The 24,163-nt window shown below is 31.2% G+C and overlaps 3 protein-coding genes and 1 non-coding gene across 4 annotated transcripts; 1 reads left to right on the top strand and 3 right to left on the bottom strand.

Moving 5' to 3' along the window:
- Positions 1 to 10,669: 10,669 nt before the first annotated feature.
- TRNAQ-UUG (transfer RNA glutamine (anticodon UUG)) lies at positions 10,670 to 10,741 on the bottom strand. The gene has a single exon. It is a non-coding gene; the product is annotated as a tRNA-Gln (tRNA).
- Positions 10,742 to 15,553: 4,812 nt separating this feature from the next.
- On the top strand, positions 15,554 to 18,859 carry LOC112697297 (probable WRKY transcription factor 26). The gene is made up of 5 exons (XM_025750416.3): positions 15,554 to 16,022; positions 16,148 to 16,270; positions 16,747 to 17,384; positions 17,647 to 17,808; positions 17,927 to 18,859. Exons 1-5 carry the CDS (start codon positions 15,780 to 15,782, stop codon positions 18,384 to 18,386), a joined length of 1,626 nt encoding a protein of 541 aa, XP_025606201.1. The 5' UTR covers positions 15,554 to 15,779; the 3' UTR covers positions 18,387 to 18,859.
- Positions 18,860 to 19,050: 191 nt separating this feature from the next.
- LOC112697298 (CASP-like protein 4B1) lies at positions 19,051 to 21,086 on the bottom strand. Its single transcript, XM_025750417.3, has 3 exons — positions 20,616 to 21,086; positions 20,262 to 20,385; positions 19,051 to 19,401 (listed from the first exon to the last, which is right to left on the bottom strand). The coding sequence occupies exons 1-3, from the start codon at positions 20,900 to 20,902 to the stop codon at positions 19,210 to 19,212; spliced, it is 603 nt and encodes a 200-aa protein (XP_025606202.1). The 5' UTR covers positions 20,903 to 21,086; the 3' UTR covers positions 19,051 to 19,209.
- Positions 21,087 to 21,807: 721 nt separating this feature from the next.
- On the bottom strand, positions 21,808 to 23,377 carry LOC112698274 (soyasapogenol B glucuronide galactosyltransferase-like). Its single transcript, XM_025751590.2, has one exon. The coding sequence runs from the start codon at positions 23,350 to 23,352 to the stop codon at positions 21,877 to 21,879; it is 1,476 nt and encodes a 491-aa protein (XP_025607375.1). The 5' UTR covers positions 23,353 to 23,377; the 3' UTR covers positions 21,808 to 21,876.
- Positions 23,378 to 24,163: the final 786 nt, after the last annotated feature.

The following is a 24,163-nucleotide window of genomic DNA, read 5'->3' as shown; positions in this document are numbered from 1 at the left end:
ATTGGAAGATAAAATTAAGTTAAGATTAAAATTAGAAAAAGAAAAATTGATTAACAGTTGATTATTTAAAAAATTAACCGTAAAAGTATAATTAAAACTATTTTAAATGTTAAGGATAGAATTTAATTAAATTAAATGTTAGGATAATCTTAAAAAAAATAAAAACGTTAGAGAAAAAAAAAAGATCTTTTAAAATGATAATGTTAGTAAAGTAATAAAATGATACTTTAATTATTTTTAAATTTATAATATTTATTATTTGTAAATTTCATTATCATAATCTAAAGATGATTAATAGTGTACTTTTTTTTCTAAAGTGATCATGTAACTTTAAAAGAATTAGTTCCTGCAACTTAAATTTGAATTTGTTATAATCTTAATAAGGTAGCCTTATATACCACAGATTTGATACAGTTACATTGGATAAAATTACACTTGAAGTATATGATGTCATTGAAGCACTAACTGCAACTGCAATCGATGTTGCAATCTGCAATTTGAAACGATACTTATAATTACTAACGGACAAAAAAGAAAACAGCCAGTTGTAATTATTTACTTCACTTTCCGAAATTGTAATCTTAATTTATAGATATGGCAAATTTTCAGCGCTTTGCTTATAATTCTCCAACATCTTTTACTGCTCCTTTTCCTATATGCGCTGTATATGCTGGTCAAAAGAAGACTAGAACTGTTAATTTGTTGACTTTATTTTGCATTGTTTTAAATATTCTCAAAATTTGTATTTAAAGAAAAATTAAAATAGAATATTATTTGTGATGTTTCCGCGATTACATTTCAATGTCGTCTCTCCACTACAACATTATCATTGTAATTATCAACCATCATGAAGTGGTACTGGTACAGATGCCTAGGAGGGATATCAATGATTCAAAAGAGAGATTGTCCTCCTCAATCCTCAATTGCATGTGATAGGGTATCACTGAAACTTTTAAACAAATAATGTGCATGGTGCGGATATAACGGGGCCTTTTTTTTATTTTTATTCTTCTCTTTGAGTATCCCATCTCTCTCTCTTACCTATTTTCTGGATATTTATTATTAGTAGTTATTGCTGTCCTCTGGATGTATATAGATTCATCTACATACCTAAACTATATATATGATGCGTGAACTACAATGTTACTTGCATAATGTAGTGGAGTGATAGCTTCTCAACTAATGCATGGGCCCCTACTAATTTCGTCATTTCAGTTTAATCCGAGAAAATACGTAAGTGATAGCTAGCTAGTGTCACTTTTTTTTTAATCTTATTTGTCTAAATTATTAATATTATTTTAGTAATTAAAAAAGAAAGATATTAAGAAGTTATCAGAATTTATTATTTTTTTATTTTATTTCATATTTTTAAATATTAATAGTTAATTGATAGTAAAAAATAATAAATTTTAATGACTTCTAAATCTAATATTATTCTCCATTAAAAAAATTTCTACCAGAAATTGACTTTTTCAAACAAAAATGTGGGACAAAATTTATTATGTTAGAATGAGTTTTAACTTCCGATAAATTTAAAATAGATTTTGACTATTTTTTTGCAAGATTATGAAAAAAATATATTTTGTTTTAAATTTTGTCCCAAAATTTGGTGTTAATTTTTTTTTTCTGGGGGCACCAAAATTTTCAAATAAATTAGTAACAGATTTAGAAAAAAACTAAAATCTATTTGTGTTTTGCCTCAAAGTACACAATAATTTTATACAAATTTGAGATACTTTTTAAAAAATATTAATTCTATTCTAAATTTATCTGTTATTTTGTTAGGTTGAAAATAAATATTTTTTGACATATATGTAAAATTAGCTGTGACAATAGATAGCAAGTTGGTATGTGTCAGATATAAGTTTGATAATCGAAACATGATGGTCGAAAAAATCATGAAGGCTCGTTGAATAATAGCTACCTATTGTTACAACTTATGTACTCTCGTGCGAAGTTATAACTTACATATTCTCATGCAGAAGTTATAATTGGCAAAGGATGGTTATTTTCAACAAGGAGTTAGGTAGTTCTGTTTTGTTGTTAGAAGAAAATAACTTTTATTAGGATTTAATTGTAATTTCTTAATTAGTCTAGTCTTCTCTGTAAATAAGAGTCTTAGGATGGGAACCATTTGTCAAGTACTTATAACATCTTAATATTACACAGACGCAAACAGATTCGTTATTGAGGAAAATCAAGTGTTCTTTCCATTTTTTCTTTCATCTTCCTTTTATTTTCATTTACTATTTTCTTTTTTCTACTTCTATTGTAACATTTAATTAACTTCAGAACTCTATAAAGTTAATATACTTATCTATATTTCAATACTAGTTCTTTTTCTTTCTTTTCTTTAAATTTTATATTTCAATACTCATTGATTTCGTAACGTACAACGTTTGAAAAGTCGATCATTATCATAGACAAATTTGCAAAAAATTTAGTAAAACATATTAGTCTCAAAACTCTTTTATTATATTAGTGCTAATTAGTCTCGAAATTAGGTTTGGCAGCACTATACATACATGCATATGCAAATATCCAATTCACTCCTATCTAAATTTGATGTGCTGTTTTTAATTTTAATATGGACTTAATTTTATAATTTTTATAATGGAGATGTTACACATCCATATAACTACGTAACTAAGTTGGCTCAACACAAAAAAAATTCAATACCATTAAATGAAACGTGAAATACACGCGCCTAATACACACGAAATCGCTCAACGTTTCTTCTCCCCCACACTTTTTCTTCGCCTTCTTCTTTGCGTTCCTCCTTCTCCTCCTTTTTCGCCTTCCTTCTTCTTCATGTGTTTTCTCCTTATCATCATTCTTTTGTTGTTATTGTTGCTGTATTTTTTTGTCTTTTTCTCCTTCTCTCTAGTGAAGAAGCAGTAAAAGGTGAGGAAGAAGAGTTTTGAATAGTGCAGAATGAACCGAACACAGTACTCATGGTGAACCGAACACAATACTCATGGTGAACCGAAAATAATACAATTGTATAGTACTGAGTGAACGAAACATAATCCATTATATAAAATCAAATTCAAATAACTCTGCCAACAATTTACATATTATGAATTCAATTCAATTCAATTCAGTACACCTCCATCTATTTAATTCAATTCAAATTAGCAGTTGCATTCCATTCAATTCGATTCAAAATTGAATAATCTAAACTTTGTTAGTTTGATTCGTTTCAGAAGAGTAATCCAAATCGCTCTCCTGTTTACCCCTAAACACTGAACCCCAAACCCAAAATCCTAAACACTAAAACCAAAATCTTGAACACTGAACCCTGAACCAATAAACCCTAAATCCCTAAAACCCTAAAACCTAAACCGTAAATCCTACACCGTAAACCCTAAACCCTAAACCTTGAACCCAAATCCTGAACTCTAAACTCTGAACCCTGAACGCTAAACCCTGAACAAACCTTGAACACTGAACTCTGAACCCTAAATGCTAAACCCTTAACCCTACCGTAAACCCTAAACCCCTAAAACCCTGAACTTTGAACCCTAAACCCTAGACTCCTAAACCCTAAACCCTCAACCATGAACACGGTGAACCGAAATTAATACACGAGGTGAACCAAAAGTTTGAAACACACTGAACCCCTGTACACTGAACCCTGAACCCATAAACCCTAAACCCTAAAACCCTAAACCATGAAACATTATCGTCATTCTTTTGTTGTTGTTGCTACTGTATTTTTTGTCTTTTCCTCCTTCTCTCTTTGGTGAAGAAGCAGTAGAATGCGAGGAAGAAGAGTTTTGAATAGTGTAGAATGAACCGAATATAGTACTCATAGTGAACCGAAATCTTAGTTATGGTGAACCGAAATCTTAATTATGGTGAAAAGATTATATAGTGCTTAGGGAAGAAACAAAACATATTGATCTAATTTTTGTTAGACTCATTTCTGCGGACCGAACCGAAAACATGAAAGTGATGAACCACCGCTTTAGTACTTACCGAACCGAAAAGTTACTCACATTTACTCAGAGTTACTCATAATTACTGACACTTACAATTACTCACAGTTACATATTATCAATTCAATTGAATTCAATTCAGATGTAGATCAGCTCAGCATTCAATTCACTTCAAATAAAATTAGAAATTTCATTCCATTAAATTCGATTCAGAATTCAATAATCCAAACCTCATCAAATTGATACGTTTGAGAAGAATAATTAAAATTGCACTCATTCAACTGATTTGAAGTTGATTCATTCACTGTTTCAATTCAAAAGTACAAATCAAAGAAGAAAATGAATAAGAAGATGAATGATGAAGATAATTGCGTTGAATCAATCCAGATCCATAATGCAAAGAAGAAAAACGCGAAAGAGGAGATGAATTTAATTAGGTTGAAGAAGAAGAAGGTAAAAGACGTTTACGTTGTATGAAAAAGTTTACGTTGAAAAACATTGATAACGCAAAATAAGGATTCGTTATATACGTTATAAGAGGCGCGTGTAAAACAAGCGGAGGTGTGGGACATGGAATGAAAGTTACATGGATACCATCCATGTAATTTTTACATGGATGTAGAGCTTTTTCCTTTTTATAATACTAATATGTTACAAAATGTGAAAGGACTAAACCCGGCCTTATGTGTAATTGAAATAAATTTGTTCATTATAGATAAGATTCATCGGAGAGATTTAAAGTACGGGTAAAGTTTCAGTTGAAAGGTTTTAAATCCAGAGGTAAGATATGGTAGATTTTGCAGTTTTGGAGAGATTTTACACTCCAAATAAAATTAAAATAGAACTTAAATTCTATAATCTTATTCATTGTCACCTCTATTTATAAAGATTAAGTACGATTTTGCTCTCTAATATAGAGGCCGAAAATTTATTTTGTTTTTGGTCTTTTTTATCAATAAAATGATTCCGAAAGTTTTAATTTGTTTTAAAATCGTTTTTTTTTACCAAATTTTTTATTTTTATTACCAAATTACCCTTAATAAAAAAATATAAAAAGAAAAAAACGTGTAAAGGAAAAAGGGAGAAGGGAAAATGCATAGGGAGAAGGGTGGGGGTGGGGGTGTTCGGGAAGAAGAGGGGGAAGGGAAGGGGAAGGGTTCTCGCCACCGCCGCCGCTGATCCTCATCGTTCGGTCCTCGTCGTCTCCGCTGGATCTTACTGCCAGATCTCGCCGCTGCTTCTCTTCCTGGCTCGACGTCGACGACAGCAAATCCGTGAGAGTGGACGTCGCGCGCCGCTCGCCGTTTCTGCTCCTCCTCCTAACTCGTCGTCGGTTGTCGCTGCTCTTCGCTGGTTTTTGGTTTTTTCTGGTTTCTTATGGTTTCTTCTGGTTCTATTGCTTCTGCTTCTGATTATCAATTCTTCTGGTTTCTGTTCTTTTGTTGTTGTTCTTTTTATTCCATTATCCATTGTTTTTTCTGAGTTCTGAGTTCTGGTTATTTTTTTGAGTTTTGGGTTCTGAGGTTCTGAGTTTTGATGATGATGATGATTTTCTGAGTTCTCGGTTCTTGTTGTTCTTTTGTTATTATTGTTCTTGTATTTGTAGTTGCTTTTGTTGTTATTGTTCTTTTGATTCCATTGTTGTTCTTTGCTTCTGGTCATTGGTGTTGCTTCTGTTCTGCATCTGCTTCTATTCTGCTTCAACTTGGTTTAGCTTCTGCATTTGGTTGATTTTGGGAAAAAAGGGGAGAAAGGTATTTTTGTTCGAAGGATGATTTTAAAACAAACTGAAATCTTGAGAACCATTTTGTAATGAAAAAAAGGTAGGGGACGAAATAAATTTTCGACTTCTATTATAGGGACCAAAATCGTACTTAACCCTATATATAATGAATAAATTATTAGGATAGTTTATTAGTTAGTATGATTTACAATAAACAAAAAAAATATTATTCATATACTAAATACTCTTAATAACCGTATAAAAATATAGTTATTACTAAAATAATAAACCCGTAGTTTCGTAAGACTGTTGCAGTATTGTAATTTATAAAATTGTAAAACGAAATATATATGTGACTCATAAATTAAAAAAAATATAAACATATAAAGGTTTAAAAATATAAAAATAAATTCAAATTTTTATATATCTATCAATTATCAGTTTTTTGTTTTAATTATTTGTACAGTATATTAATATACATCAATAATTAGTACAATATAATCCTTTTGTTCCAAAGAAAGATGACTTTATTAGATGTGAATAAAATTACAAGTGTCTATAGATAGGACTATTGGCAGAAACAAAAAAAGAGGTCTCCCAAACTCAAGACAAATGAGTAGAGTAGCAATGGAAATAAACTAAAGAAAAAGAGAAAATTGCAGAAAGAATAGAGAGGAGTAAAAACTACTATTTAAAATATAATAAAACAAATTCAACGTTAATTTTAACTTTATTGTCTTTTTCTTAACAATAAATTAACAATATCTTTACCTCATTAATCTAGTTTATCTATATACCAAATCAATTAATAGATCAGAATGAAAAAGAAAAAAAAAGAGAGTAAAATAGAGCACCAATGTTAAAAGGGTTGAGGAGAAAAAATGGGAGAAGCAGAAGAACAAAGATAATGGTCAATATTAAAAGAAAAAAAAGAGGGGAGAGGCCGAGTGACAGAGGTGATGGTGAAGAAAGAAGAGAGATTTAGCCGAGAACTAAAGACAACACAACGACTTCAACAACAGAGACTATCGAGACGATGAAAATGAAACAAGACAAATTCTGAGCACTTTTATCAAAAACGCGATTTCAGCGATTTTGAGTGTTTTCTCGGTATTTCTGCACGAACGCCATTCCTAGTCTTACTCAAAAAACATAAACAAGACGAATTGAGAGAGTAAAATCACAAACTCGTGCGATTTCACGAGTTGGCTCGCGATTCTAACTACTTTTACTTATTACTAATTAATTATATATCTAAATTAAATTTTAATTAATATAACAAAAAATGATGTAAATAGAAATGGTAATAATATAATCAATCAAACAAGATAGGAGTAAATTGATATAATTTTTTTCTTAAATTTTTTTTTGGTATAGAATTATCTCTTTCTTGATTCTTCTCTAATTCTCTCATATTTTTTTATATTCTATATTTTTTTCTTGCAATGCTATTTTCATTTACCATCATTTTCAGTTTCTATGATGACTTGCCAGACTCAATTAAGAAATAATCGAATACAGTTAAGGAATATTATGAAAATCTGATGGTTTATGTTAGTAATCTAATAACATATTTTTAGTTCATATTTTTAAGGGTTATGTTAGGTAACCAATAAATTTTTTGAACAATATAAACAATATAAAACACATTACATCCCAAAATTATTCACCTAAATCTTAATATTAGAATAATCATTCGCACACCTAGTAAATTGAACATTCAATATATTCATTATTCACATTGTTTAATATTTTCATTGTCTACTTATACTTTTCTTATTTTTAAATATTGATGACTAATTCCTAGCCAAAAATAATAAATTCTACTGGTTCTCTAATATTTTTTATATTTTTAAACAGAAACATTAAATAAGTTCAACTTAATTAACCTGCAAAAATAACTTAATTAACCTACAAAAATAAAGTAAAAAAAAGAAGAACAAAAAACAGCTCGATCCTTAAATTTGGGGGTGGATAAGAGCCACCTGTGCCACCGTGCTAAGTGAATCTCTGTTATATGTATTGCTTGTAATTATATATGTAACATATTAAAGAATTGAGTGTAACTAGAAAATTTTTTATTATTGTTCGTTTGTCAGTTATCGAACGGGCCGGTTGAACGGGATGGGTGTGAAAGACTGGGAATTTGGACCTGGGTCGCTGGTGAAGGAATGGATTTCCCGAGCTCGCATCAAAGGATGGACGGTTGGGGTCTCGTGGCCTTCTGAGTTGTGATGTTGGAGAGGGAGAGCCACCTACAAAAAGGATTCCGACGCTCAAGTTAGAATCCGTACAGATGGTAATAAAAGTGAGGTGAGGGAATCGTGACGTACTTCGGAGAGGGGTAGGGCCCTCCCCTTATATACTCTGCACCTAGGGTGGGTCTCACAGGAGTAGACCCGTCTTCCAGGAAGTTTCCTTTCCCCCATCTATCAGGTGCCTTGCTGGAGCGGCGAAAGGATCGGGTCGGGTCAGACTTTTGGCTTGGGCTCAACATGTCTGTCGGGTCGGCCATCCAGGCCGGGGCATTGTGCCAGCTGGGTCGGGACGGAATAATTATATTTGCTCATTATTATATGTATTATATAAAAGTATAGATTATATCATAATTTATTTAACTAAAACAAATTTAAATAATATAAAATATTATTTTTATCATTTAATAATAATGTTATATTTTATTTTTAATATTCATATTTTTTATTTTATTATAACTTTATATATTTAACTCCATCTATTCTACACCTACGGATAAAGAAAGAGAGTTGTGTTAGGCCATCGACAACCAACATAAAATTTTAGTCGAATTTTTATGACATGAATTAAAGATGTTATTGGCTAAAGATAGGTCTCTCTGTAGACATAATACATGATAGAGTTCAATGATATCGTTTGATCCATGTAGCCAATCTCACCTAATAGGACAAAGTTTGTTGTTGTTGTTGTATTATTATAACTTTATATTTTTATTAAATTATTATCTAGTTAAATGATTCAACTAATAATTCACCTAAACCATTAATTAAATAACCCAATAATTTGACTGGGATGATTGTCAGTTAGTTTAAATAACTACGGCTATGGGGTTTTTTTTGTATTAAAATGGTTAGATAACTATGGTTAAATGGATCAATTCGAAATCTAAACTAGAAGTCCATCTATTTGGTTTTGGTAATTTTGTATTAGCTCAATTTCAATCCAAGATCCAACCCAAGTATCCAATCCAACTAATACACATATTTAACCTTGACAAAAAAAACAGGCCTTTAGTTAAAGGTTTCAAAACAAACGTGTCTGTTTAAGGGTATTTTTAAAAAAAAATAAAATTGGCCTTTTGCCAAATTCTTTTTTAAAAAAATAAACAAACGAATCAATAGGTAAGGCATACAATTAAAAATCTGAAACTACTTGACATACGATAGGATTCACTAGTTTAACTTGCTAGTTTAGGCGGACAGAGTCTAAACTCTAAATTGACCGAATTAGCCAATTAATAACCCTATTTCCAAAAAGTGCAAAGGTTAAAGCTCTTCCTTTAAGTATAACCACATTCAATTCCTTTTAAATATCAAGAATTATTTCTTCAGCGTGCTTGACATTCTTTAAGTCTTCGTGGCATACCTTAATCTTTCAATCAACCTTAAGGCCAAAATGCTAAGCCTCGTACATAAAGACATTTCCATTAATTTCTCCATGATTATCAATGTAAACATATTCCAAGACTTTTACTAAGGTACGAGAATAATTAGTCACCTAGTATCAAGGTTTTAGTAATTGTACATCTTATTAATATCGTAGCCTCCATAAAGTTTATACAACGTGTTATACTAAAATTGTCATCATAAGGTACTAAAAGAGATCCGAATTACGCAATCTATAACTTGTCGGAGTCGCTAGAACAAAGTACTAAGAAGGCGAAAAGCACAGAACGCTGCAGCATCAATTGTTACAGTTAAATTTTCAAATGACATCGATGTTAAGAAATGATACAAGATTTTATTTGTAACACATAGAACTCTAACAAATTAGCTAGATTTGGTTCTGGATTTTTAATCCTAATAAACTAAAATGTCATAAAACTTATTAGCACTAATTATCAATCTTTGTTTCAACTTGAGCACATAATCCGCTTTTGATTACTCTAATCACTAGGAATCCAATAGCTTAGCATTATAATCATTGTGTTCTGGACAAGAATCAAGATTTTAATTCATATTAATCCAACAATAATACGTTACGGAATAAACCACCACACCATGGCATTTAAAACGTATATTGAAGACAATAAATGCCTAAAAGCGTTATATCGAAAACGGAATAAAAGGGGAAGAGAACCTAGCAAGTAGAGATCTGATCATTTCGATACTCAAAAAAAAAATACTGTTAACTTAATCATCGGAGTGTCTTTATAAATAATCCATCCGATTCGAAGACAAGACAACGCTGCACCAAATAAAATCTCCAAATCTCATAAGTTCATAACCTCAGTTCAGGTACGAACACATTGGAACAACAATTTCAACGGCTATTACCTTACATAATTCAATCACCAACAGGAAACATCAAGTAAGCTTAATTTAATAAATCACTATAGCAAAATGTTTGATTGCATGCCCATATAGTCAATACTCAGTAATTGCATAAAACGATTGCCAGATTGTTTACAGAGATGAACATTTTTTCCTTCTTTTCTTTTGCTCAATATGTAGAAATTTTGACAAAAAAAAGTTATGTATGAACTCTTGAAAATAATGTATTAGTTTAAATTTTGTTCTATATAAATATCCGCTCATCTTATTTAAAAGTGAGTTGAAAGGAATTTTATTTCGTTTTAATCATAGAATAACAAAGTTGACAAATAATTTGATTATATTCTCTTTTTTACTTCACTTATTTTATACTTTTCCAGATTCTTCTGATTCTAGTTAATTTATATGAGAATAAAGCTTTTTTTAAATATTTTCTGATAAAAGAAACATACAACCCTTATACAACCAGAAAACACAGGTCCTACTGGGAGTCGAACCCAGGTCGCTGGATTCAAAGTCCAGAGTGCTAACCACTACACCATAGAACCATTTTGCTCTTACCCTAACAAAATATTTTTATATTGCTGTTCCTATATTTTGGGTAAACAAAGAATGTTTAATCAATAGTTATCTGCAAATATGTTCGTAAAGTCATTGTTGATTGAATAATTGATTATTGGATTGTGATTTCTGAGGACACTGTAGAGCTAAATTGAAGTGTTCAATGCAATTTAGCAAAGTGCACGTAAGAGTGTAAGACATATCCTATTGTATTTATATATTTATCTTACATTCTATGTAGTCATTCAAGAGATGTAACTTACATCTTAAGATATCATATAATGAAACGTTTCTTTAAAATATTAATTGATAGGCATTGTAGTTATCTTCACTCTCTAAGCTAAGGACCTAACTTTAACTTCCGATAATAAAACAATTTTTACATAGAAATTGCATAAAATATTTATATACTCGCAACTACTAAGAAAAGAATTTTATGCATGCATATACATATAAAATGAATTTTAAAGTTTCCTTTGTCTAATAAAAAATAAAATTTTGTGTTAATAAAAAGAAGACATAATTAAATAATACAATTAATGATGGCAGTTGCACATTTGAAAATTAACAAACTTGTTTTTTTTTTCAGACCTGCTACATATACAAAGTTTTTTGGCTTATAAACTATACAAGTTGTTTCAAATCTAAGAAAAAGTATGCGCACTACACTTTTTTATAATTGAGCGTAAACGCACGCGCCTTAATCAACTGTTGCGTTTTTCTAAAACACGTTTATTATGACATATTCTTCCTCTTCTTCCTCAATCAAAACCCAAACTGTCAAGATTCAAACCACATTCAAAACAAACTACAATTCTGAAAAAACATTCCAACTCCTCGCGAAGAGTAAAAGAAAAGATACAAATCTCCATAAAAAATCACCAGAAAGAACGAAGAAACATTATTCAAGGTACTGTTTTACTATTCTTCTAGGTTCTTCACATTTCTATTATATGAAATCGAAGCACTATATCGTCAGTATTTCTCTCTTCGTTTCATTGTTCTTGGTTTAGATCTCATATTACTGTTCTGATGACACTGTTCTTCGTTTACGCTATTTCATGTACTTCTAGTGAATGCTTTAACATGTGTTTTGATCTGTTTTGGTACATATTTTGTGTATGTTTACATGTTTTTTAAGTAGGTTTGTGCATGCTTACATGAAACTCTTTCTCTTCTAAATGATTTTTGGGTATATATGGCAGATTTTTGGGGTGTATATGTCAGACTTGGCATGCGACTGTTGCTTCTAGTGGCATTTTGAACTTAAATATCTTTTTGAAGTCTAATTGGTACTGTTCTAATTGTGCTTGAACTTGTAGTGTCATTTTATGCATGTTTGGTTGAATTGAATATGATTTTGAACTGATTTAATTTCGTTTAATTGAAAAAACAAAATGTTTATAGGACTGATTTTGGGTTTATGTGGCTGATATTTAGGTGTATCTAACTGATATTTCGGTGTATGTCTCTGATTTTTTGGTGTATTTTTTATCTATTGACAACATCTCTTTTTCATTGCAGTAAAAAATGGCAAATAAGAACCAAAGTGAAAAAAATATAATATAAGTACAAATATATGTCTTAGAATAAGTCAATTTTTCCTAATACAAATATATCTTATTTTAATGACTCTAATTTTGTTTTTCTTTTAAAGCAAACCAAATACTTGAAGTGTGCCACCAGATTGTTGAGTGAAAAATTTGAAAATATGAGCGAGGCAAAAAAAGTGATTATTCGGGAATTAGGTTTTAGTGGACTGATACACATCCCCCAGTGAGGCTAACTCCTTTAATTTGGACAAAAACACACTCGAAACAAGCTATGGTTCCTTTAGAGTTAAACCCAACATAATAGAGATTGCCATTAGCCTCAATGCATTAGGTAACTGATTACAGAAAATTTTTGTACTTCTATTCTTCGTAATATCTTGTTCTGCTATCATGTAATCAAGAAACAAATATAGGTGTATATGAGTGATATTTGGGTGTATATAAGTGATATTTGGGGGTATATGAGTGATATTTAGACTGCAAATCACTTAAAATACCCCCAAATATCACTCATATACCCCCAAATATCACTCATATACACCTATATTTATTTCTTGATTACATGATAGCAGAATAAGATATTACGAAGAATAGAAGTATAGAGATTTTTTGTAATCAGTTACCTGATGCATTGAGGCCAAGAGCAGCCCCTATTGTGCTAGGTTTAACTTTAAAGGAACCATAGCTTGTTTCGAGTGTGTTTTTATCCAAATTAAAGAAGTTAGCCAACTCCTTTAATAGTTTGTGATGCACCCTCATTGGCGAGATGTGTATCAGTCCACCAAAACCTGATTCCCGAATAATCACTTTCTTTGTCTCGCTCATATTTTCAAATTTTTCACTCAACAATCTGGTGGCACACTTCAAGTCTTTGGTTTGCTGTAAAAAAACAAAATTAGAGTCATTAAAATAAGATATATTTGTATTATGAAAAATTGACTTGTTCTAAAACATATATTTGTGCTTATATTGTATTTTTTTCACCTTAGTTCTTGCTTGCCATTTTTTACTACAATGAAAAAGAGATGTTATCAATAAATAAAAAATACACCAAAAAATCAGAGACATACACCCAAATATCAGTGAGATACACCTAAATATCAGCCACATACACCCAAAATTAGTCCCATAAACATTTTGTTTTTTCAACTAAACGAAATTAAATCAGTTCAAAATCATATTCAATTCAACCAAACATGTATAAAATGACACTACAAGGTCAAGTACAATTAGAACAATACCAGTTAGACTTCAAAACTCCTAATATATATATCAATCCCACCTAATATATATCAGTCCCATACATTTCTACATTTTTTGGATTATATGACATTATATGAGTTCAGAAAGATATTTAAGTTCAAAATACCACTAGAAGCAACAGTCTCATGCCAAGTCCGATATCTCACTTCAAAAATCTGTCATATACACCCAAAAATCATTTAGAAGAGGAAGAGTCTTTCATATAAGCATACACAAACCTACTTAAAAAACATGTAAACATGCACAAAACATGTACCAAAATAGATCAAAACACACGTTAAAGCATTCACTAGAAGTACGTGAAATAGCGTAAATGAAGAACAGTGTCATCAGAACAGTAATATGAGATCTAAACCAAGAACAGTGAAATAGAGAGAAAAATACTGACGATATAGTGCTTCGATTTCATATAATAGAAATGTGAAAAATCTAGAAGAACAGTAAAACAGTACCTTAAATAATATTTCTTTGTTTTTTCTGGTGATTTTTTATGGAGATTTGTATTTTTTCTTCCACTCTTCGCGAGGAGGTAGAATGTTTTTTTTAAAATTGTAGTTTATTTCGAATGTGGTTTGAATCTTGACTGTTTGTGTTTTAATTGAGAAAGAAGAGGAAAAGTCTGTTATATTAAGTGTGTTTTAAAAAAACATAACAGTTGATTAAAGCGCGTGCATTTATACTCAATTGTAAAAAAGTGTAATATGTGTATTTTTTTTGGACTTGGACCAACTTATATAATTTATAAGCTAAAAAGATTTGTATAAGTAGGAGGCCTGATATATATATATATAGATATCCAAACTCACGAAACGGTGCAATGAATAAATCATTGATTTTGTTGAAAGAAAATTACATGCTTTTTAAAATCATTAGATTCTATATGATGATGCCACATAACCGGACACTCAACACATCTATTTTTGCAGCCGCCCTTCTCTTCCTTCTAGTAAGTGCAATCAATTACACTTATTGGCATTCAATTTATGTGCACTCCAATTTTGAAATTTACATAATCATGCACCATATATAAATAACTTAAAATCTTTTAGTTAAACTTAAAATTATCCATGAATCTATCTTTCCAAAAATGTTAAACACTTTTTTGTGCTAGTAAATAAATATTCTGATTACTTTACTGATAAAATTTTCTTACTCATTTATTTTTATATTAATTTTTACAAAAAAAGTGATTATCTTTATAATTTGTTTTAAAATTTATATCAAATAGTACTTTTCATATACAATCATTTTTCTTACATTTTTTGGAAATTCAATTTGATTCTCTTCTATTTCTAAAAATATTTATGATATTTTAAAAATTAAATAATAATAAAATTAACTTTTAAAACGGTCTTTAAAATGTTAATTATATAAATAATATTTTTAAAATTAATAAAAATGTATTACATTAATTTTAACAGTATACTTAATTATTTAATGAAAAAAACGGAGAGATTAATATAATATATCTTTATTAATTTTAAAAACGTAATTGATATAATTAAAATGGTTAAGTATGATTTTGGTCTTTTAAAGTATAGATCGAAAATTTTTTTGTCTCAAACCTCTTTTTATACAAAATTATTCGTAAAGTTTAAAATTAAATTTTAAAATTGTCATTTTTTACTTAAATCTTATAATTTTGGACAAAATTATCCATAACAAAAAAAATATAAAATTAAAAAAAAAGATATTTTTGCTCCTACAAAAAAAAAGAACAAGAAAAAAAAAAGAAGAAATCCACAACTCTCTTTCTATCGCTAAAAACTTAAAATTAAATTAAATTTTAAAGGCCATTTTGTCTGTAATAAGGTTGTGAACGAAAAATATTTTCAACCTATACTAAAATTTTAAAAGTATTTTCATGTAGCTTTAAAGTCATAATATGATGATATGGATATTGATATGTTTGATTTGATTTGTTGGCATGATAATAGTTGGAAGGCTATAATATAATACAACTTATGCAAGTCCAGTCAAACCCACAACTCTTGACCAAGCTTATAATTTTCAACGGTCAAACTTTACCCCCCTCTCTGCCTATGGTACCTTCTCAGAACCATCTTCCATGACTTTTTGGCTTCCTACTTCTTAAAGCTTTTGCCACAACACACCATGCATCAATCAAGTTCCCTCCTTTTCATTCTTCTCTCAACCAATATAAATTCAAACCACAATCCAACCATTTCTACTTAACAAACAACAATTTATGAAGACATCATCATTCACTGACCTCCTTTCAAACAACTATAGTAACATAAACATGAACATGGATGATTTTGGTGATGCTAATGTTATTCAAAACCAAGAATCTGTTCCAAAATTCAAGTCTGTTACACCACCTTCACTACCACTTGAGAACTCACAAACTTCTTCTTACTTTCCTTTTACATCATCAACTTTTAGCCCAACTGAGTTTTTGAACTCATCTTTGTTCCTTTCTTCTCCTAATGTAAGTTCACAATTACAAACACCCCAAATGCTTCTTTTACTTAAAAAACAAGTCTTTTTCTAATTAATTTCATGTTTAGTGTCATTACTGATGGTATTGTTTTGTTATAATATGGTTTCTTTCAGATTTTTGCATCTCCTACTATTGAGGCTTTTGCTGGCCACAGCTTCAACAACAAGGAAGATGAGAAGAACTTCTCTGAATTCTCTTTCCAAACACAGACTAAGACATCTTCTCCCTCTCAAGCAGTAAGTAATTTTTGTTTGTTTGACCATTTGACTTTAAGAACAAATATCATCTTTTAGGGCGTTCAATCATTCAGCTGAATTGGAGATATTTTTTTGTTCTCTCTGTTCTTCTTGAAATGGTCATATTTTGTTTCATCCATTACCTTGTACTTGGTTTTATGGGGTGACGTTTCTGTAAGTTTTAACTGGCACTTTAAATTGTCTTTTTCTTTGTTGTCTTTTTGTTTTTTTTTTTTTTTTTTTGGGGTTTAAAAAAATTAACTAGCATATTCTAATTAAGTTGAAAATTTCAAACTTGAAAGTATGTCTATGTTTGTGTCCATTTTGACAAAAAAAAAAATAAAATAAAATGAAAAGAAAATAGAACTTGGTGATAATGATCATCACATAGTGCATAGTTGAAGTAAAACAAGGTTTAAAATAAATTTATATAATTTTATTTTGTTCTAACTTCTAATGCTTGTTTGTAATAATAGGAACCACTTAAGACACAAGACATGTGGAAATTCACAGAACCTATAAACCAAGCTGAATTTTCATCTCAGAGGGAAGCAACAAAATCTGAATATCCATCAACACAGAGCTTCTCCTCAGAAATGGTAGCAACAAAACCCGAATTACAAAGCAATTCGGTGCCTGAGTCCGGTTCTTTCAACTATGCTAACACGTCTCAGTCCATTAAAGAACAAAGGAGATCAGAAGATGGTTACAATTGGAGGAAATATGGACAGAAACAAGTGAAAGGGAGTGAGAATCCAAGGAGCTATTACAAGTGCACGCATCCGAATTGCGCAATGAAGAAGAAAGTTGAGAGGTCTTTGGAGGGACAAATTACTGAGATAGTGTATAAGGGAACTCATAATCATCCTAAGCCACAGAGTACTAGAAGAAGTTCAAGCTCTCAACAAATTATTCATCAGCAGCCTTCTTCATCCTGCACTAACTCAGGAATCTCGGATCAGTCAGTGGTGACACTAGGCAATCCTCAACTTGATCGTGTGTCGATGCAAGAAGATTCTTCAGCTTCTATGGGAGAGGAAGAATTTGAACAAACTTCTCCAACAAGTTACTCTGGTGGAGATGCAGATGAACTTGGACCAGATGCCAAAAGATGGTAAGAACATGAAATCTTAGAATGAAACTTCATAGGGTGCATTTGAAAATTCAATATCTACATATATTAATTTTTCAATACTAGGATAAGGTTTAGCTATTGTTTTTTATTTTAGAAGCAACTCTTATCTAATACTTTAAAAATGGAAGAAAATTTACTCTTCTATATTTGTGATGCTGTTTTTTCATAATCTTATTATACAAATGATCTACAAAGATTTGAAGAGTAATTTGTTTATAACTAATTCTGGTTCTTGTTGCAGGAAGGGGGAGAATGAACATGATGGTCATTCAGCCTATGGAAGTAGAACTGTTAGGGAACCTAGAGTTGTAGTTCAAACTACAAGCGAAATCGATATTCTTGATGATGGCTACAGATGGAGGAAATATGGACAGAAAGTAGTTAAAGGAAATCCAAATGCAAGGTAATTAACTGATTGAAACAAAGCCCTCTTAGTTAATAGTTCTTAGAAGTGTCACAAATCTTTTAAATTGTTAACAACATTAGTAACTGATATTGTTCAATTATTTTTCTTTTTGCAGGAGTTATTACAAATGCACAGCCCCTGGTTGTTCAGTGAGGAAACATGTTGAGCGAGCCGCGACTGATATAAAATCAGTGATCACAACTTATGAAGGGAAACACAACCATGATGTGCCTGCAGCACGCGGCAGCGCAGGTTACAACATGAACAGAAACTCTCTAAATAGAAACAATAGCAATGCACCGGCGGCACCAATAAGGCCTGCGGCCGTGAATGGTTATTCTAGCGCGCCAAATTTCACAAATTCACTTTACAATCCTAGGCTTCCGGCCACCGGAACTCAAGAATCATCTTCCCTAGACATGCTGCAAGGCTCTGGACTTTTCGGCTACACGTCTCTTGGAAGATCAATGGGTTCATATGGAAACAATTCGCAACTCTCGGATGGTGTATACATCAAGGCCAAGGATGAAAGGAAGGATGACTCATTCCTTGAGTCATTTCTTTCAAAGAACTAAGTTTGGAATACACCACTTTGCAGATGCTATCATGGACATGTTTTTGTATAGCATATAGGATCTTAGTTACTCATAGCAAAAGACAGAAACAGAGAAAGAAGCAAGAATGTTTACATGTATTAGATTAGAGACATAGTGATAGGAAAGTTTGACCAGAAGAAGGTTCTTTAATCGGCTTTGTTGGCTGATGAATACTTTTATTCTTTTGTTGTATTTGTTTCACAGAAAGAAAGCAAAAAAGGTTTCTTTTATAAGATTCTAATAGTCGATTACTTTGTAAAATTTGTGCAGTGCTTGCAGTTTTTAGTATTCTATTTCTAATCTTAGCTTTCAAGTTTCAATATAGATTAGTTGAGATTGAAGAGTGGAACTTCGATTAATAATTTGTAGTGACATCATCATTGGGACTTCAATAAAATTTCATTTCATAGTCCTCTTAGGCAACATTACGCTGGAAAGAGACTAGTCAAAAACTCACTTGGTCAAAGTTGGAATGTTCAAACCACTAAGATCCAAAAATATAAAGTCAATAATTTCATTTTCTATTTGGGGTATAATTAATAATTATATTCTGTAAATAAAATGGAAAATCTAGAACTGCTTGTGCCATTACCTTTGGTTTTTGTTCTGCCAAATTGGTTAGTAAGAATTAACACCAATAACATAGTCTCAAGAATAGAGCAAAATTCATTTATTTTGGTGTACAGGTAAAAAATCAGTAACTTTCCATATCTCACTGTAACATATGTGATTGGTATACACAATTAAATGAAAGTATGAAACATTTTTATCGGGCAAAAAAATAAAAAAATCAATGAAAGTTTTATATATAAGGTTGAGTTGATAGTTTGAAGCCAGAGATGAGTGCTGACACTGCTAAACAAATGAATGCAAAAATGGACATGCAAATGGCTGTACTTGAAGAATCAGTGAATATATTGTCTGAGTTTTCTCTCATTCTGTTTGTTATTGGAATTGCTGAAGACGCTGATGATAACAACAGATATGCCATGATCTGCAACCAAAAACAGTAACAACATTTGCCAATGGGTCAAGTTGCTAATTAACTATTCATTGTTCCTCAATGGCAGTTGGCAAAATACATAAACATGAATATGATGATTGGAAGGTAAAAACAGGGTTTTGAATGAAGAGTTGTGTAAAAGATTTGAATAATTCAAAATGAAGACTCTACCAACTTCCACAAGTGAAAGACTTACTTTAATATCAGACTCATTAATCTTGTGGACTCATATGAAGGACTAGGACTCATTAACTTCTCTTGACTAATTAAAGTGAAAAACTTATATTAATATTTTTACATCTCTTTCATCTAATCCTTAGCTTATAAGTTCAAAGTCTACACTCTCCTCAGGAAAATATTCATATGCCATTAATTTGATTTGAGAATTAGATGAAAAGAATATAACAAACTTTTGCTGATGTGATTATCCTGCAGATTATAGTCCTTAGAGAAACACTATAATATTATAGACTGCTTGAAGTAATGTAAACTCTCATTAAGGGAAGTTTTCAAAAGTTTCTACCCAAACCTCTTCAGCATTGCTTATAGTTATAGCTCAACAACACAGGAAAAACTTAAGTCTTTCTTAACTATTAAGGGACAGAAAATTAATTAAATGGAATGCTAATTAATTTAAAAAAATACCAAGAAATAAAAAGAGAAAGAAAATACTAGTCTTTAAGAATGAAAATGAAACCATTTGACAATTCAAATCTAGTTAATGGCCCTGAATTTGATTCCCCATCCCTCACTAGTCACAGATTCAAATTTTGTGTTAAAAAAAAAAAACCCCACAAAGTAATCAATGTTATGATGAAGATCAAAGAAAAAAGAATTAATGGCAAACAAACCTGGTCTCCTGCAAAGTAAATGATAGCAGCCATTCTGGGCTGAAGCAATTGTTTTCCTTTTACTTTGAGAAACAATATGCCTCCATTATAAAGACTTGACAAAATTGCAATAGCCAGCAAATATCTGAGCCATTGTTGAGTTCCAATAATCAATGTTGAGAATTAAGAGACATGATAAAAGCATTTTCTTTAGATAATTTCCTAAGTGAACTTTCAGTTATAAACTGTCCTTAACTTAACAATAAGCTATTAAACTCATCAACCATCACAAACCCAAATAAACATTGAGAAAACAAAATCATTTCTTTATTGAAACCCAATATTGTTCATCAAAAAGGGAATCAAAATTCTTACCTATACTCATCATATTTATCAAAGTCTCTCCAATCACCATGCTTGTTGAACGCCATTACAAGAAACGAAATCAGAGAAAAAATCAGAGCGGCAACTCTTAGTGGCAACGCCCCTTTCTTCACCAATTCTTCCCTCTTCCACCGTCTCAGGATTCCGGCAACCACTCCGTCGTTTGAGGAGGCCGCCGGTGGCGGAGTCCGGTGGTTCCCGCTGTTTGCTGGATCAGTAATTGGCGGAGCCTCAACATGTATCTTCGGTGCTGAATTGTTTTCTTTAAAATTTGACATTTTTCTGTATGTGGTGCTGTTCTCTTGCTCTTCGAATTCGAAGGCTTCGGATTCTCAGAATATCAACGAAATTAATTATATGTAAAAAAGAAGAAAAAAAAAAAAGAAATAGATGTGACAGATGAACAAGAAGAAGAAAACAGTTTCTTGGTTATTTCTTTGTTTATTAAAAAGAAAAAAAGAATGGTGTATTTTGGTTTATATTCAGGGGCCCCACCTCGGTGAAATCGTTATGGAAGTTAACTAACAAGGTTCAATGGGATGACGTGGCATAAAAGGATTGATTGGAAGAGTGTGGAATATGCGAGCTCCTGTGGTCATGTCCACGGCCATATAGTTTGTGTGAAAAAAGAGATTAAATTGTTGGAATTGATTTTAATTAATATATATAAAAAATTTTATAATTCAAATCAGCAATTAAAATAACTGAAATATCGGTATTCTTAATACACTTAAAACTCTTCCTAAATTGTTAAGCCGACAAAACCAGATTACTAGATTAAATATCGATCTAACTCGAGTTAATTGGTTTAGGATTCGAGTATTTGTCGGATAATCGGGTATAATCCAATTAGATCCATTCTCATTTGGTTCAAGTATCAGATTCATGTTACTAATGTAATCTTGGATTAGATGAATACTTTGGCTTTTTTATCTTCATCAATTGTCAATACTCGATACTCAATACTCTTGTTAGTTATTATGGTTTTTTACATATTTTGATGAATTCCAACAATTGGCATGCATCATGACACTGAAAATCTGAAACTTCAAACTATTCAAAAAAGCAAAGGCTTGGCAAAAACTAAATGTATTTCTGTATAAAGTTTCAGAACAAAGCACAAGTAACATCTCAGCTAATATCAACTGAAAAACACCACAGTAATTCAAACAAATAGATATATAAAACCTTCATGAGCAACACCTCAAGAAGCAAAACCATGATTATTAATTTATTCCTCCATTTCAATTACCTAATTTCGTGACATCTTAAGAGATTTGAGCTCGTCCATCAACTGCATTAGGTTGTTGTAAGAGGTTCCACCTTCTTCTATAGTCCTCTTTGCAGCATCACCAAGTTTCTTTGCTCTCTTCCTCATTTCCCTGCTCTCTTCACTTCCCATCAAAGTTTTCACAGCCTTCACTAACTCTTCCCTTCCCACAATTCCATCCTCACCAACAGTTGACCAGAACTTATTCACCTTAGCTCCAACCGAAACTCCGATCTTCAACACTTGAACAAGAAATTTCTCATTGTAGAATTGCTCGGCGAACAAAGGCCACGTGATCATTGGCAAGCCGGAACTCACGCTTTCGAGTATTGAGTTCCAACCACAATGAGTCACAATTCCACCAGTTGCAGGGTGGTCTAATATAAGCAATTGTGGCGCCCAGTTCCAAATAATGCACCCCTTGTCACTTTCCTTCATCCTAGCCTCAAAATCTTGCAAGAAACATTCTTCTTCGCCTTCGCCGTCGCCTTCGCCCTTTTTCCTAACAACCCAGATGAAATTATGGCCTGAATTTTCAAGTCCATGAGCTATTTCAACAATTTGAGCATAACTAAGCCTAGTTAAGCTTCCAAAACTCACATACAAAACAGAGTCACTCTGCTTTGAGTTAAGCCAATTCAACCAATAAGGCTCTTCTATAAGATCAACTTTGTTTCCGCGATTCGCCTTCTCTTCATCAGTCTTGTTAATCCAAGCCGAAACCGGTCCTACACTCCAAGATTTGATCCCAATTGTGTTCTTGTAAAGTTCCTCATAACCACCTTCAAGTTCATAAAAGCTATTACACAATGTTCCATAGCTTCTTCTCTCTGATGCATATACTACATTCATAAGAATTGTCATGTCATTTTCTTTCCTCTGAAATTCATCCATCTCGGTCGGCGCAATCTCAATTTTATCCAGAAGTCCTGGAATTTGAACCTTTTGTGAATCAGATTCTAACCCTTTATGAGGCTTATGCTTCTGAATAAAATGATATACACAACTTGAGAAAGAGCTGGCACTGTAGTAGTACAGCCTCGGAATCCTTAGTTTCGCGGCCGATTCGACTGTCCAAGGATAGAACATATCAGAGACAATACAATCAGGTTGAAGTTCTTGAAACACAGACTCAATTTGAGGCTGCAGCATCATTATTCCATGGAAAATCTTCTCTAGCATTTGAGGAGTGGTGCAATCTTTGATGTTTTCAACTCCATCAGGTAGACCAAGTGATGAAGGGAATTGAATCACATAGGTTTTGATGGAGTATCCAGAATTGAAGTCACTATCTATGGCTTTTTGGATTGTTAAGGCATTGGTTTGTGTTGTGATTATGGTAACATTAGCACCATGTTTGGCAAATAATCTTGCTGTGTCCACCATAGGGTTCATGTGACCTGGTGTTAGATATGGAAGGAAAATTACATTGAGTTGAAGATGGTTTTCTGTTCCCATAACTATGGTGATTTTTCAGTGTTATTCAAACTTGGTTAGCAAGTTATTTGGATTATGAACAAGCTAACTCTTTTAAATTGACTTTCCAAGAACAAACAATAGGTATGCTTACGTTAATTCAGATATGGTCACTTTCATTCATCTTTTATTTATTTATTTATTTTTTTAATGATCATTTTGGCTTATTATTAAGTGTCATTTTGTGTTTGTCTTTTGATGGTTTTTTATTTGCTCATTGTTCATTAAGCCGGTTCTTGTTCTCAACGTTGTACTTGATACTTAGTAGTTGACTACTTGACTTTTTTATAATTAATGATTTTTGTTTATAATATTTAGAAATTATATTAAAATTAACGAAAGTATATGAATATTTTAAAATACGCATTAATAATATTCTATTGTATAATAAGTTAAATTACTCTTTATCATACATTATCGTATAATAAGTTTTTATATACACACTTTTAACACATAAAACAATCATAACTTTAATCAATTTAACACAGTTAAAATTTGAATTAGAAAATGTTTTGAAGTATGTCTTAAATGTACTCTAAAATTATATAAGTATTTCTAAAGTTTTACATTTCCATAAGATTTGAAATGATTTTCTAAGTTAATTATTTGGAGTTTAATTTAAATACAGTACTTCATTTTAAAATAAATAATTATATTACGTATGCACAAAAAATTAGCTATAAAAAAATCATATGTTAAATGTATGGACAATTAAGTTTATCATGAGATAATTTATAATGAAGATTAATTTATTTTTTATTTTTTTAAAAGAAACAATACTAATTGGCTTTGT

This window comes from Arachis hypogaea, chromosome 6, assembly GCF_003086295.3.
Source record: "Arachis hypogaea cultivar Tifrunner chromosome 6, arahy.Tifrunner.gnm2.J5K5, whole genome shotgun sequence".
NCBI lineage: Eukaryota > Viridiplantae > Streptophyta > Magnoliopsida > Fabales > Fabaceae > Arachis > Arachis hypogaea.
Note: the sequence above shows the minus strand (reverse complement) of the source record. Positions and strands in the feature narration are given on the sequence as shown.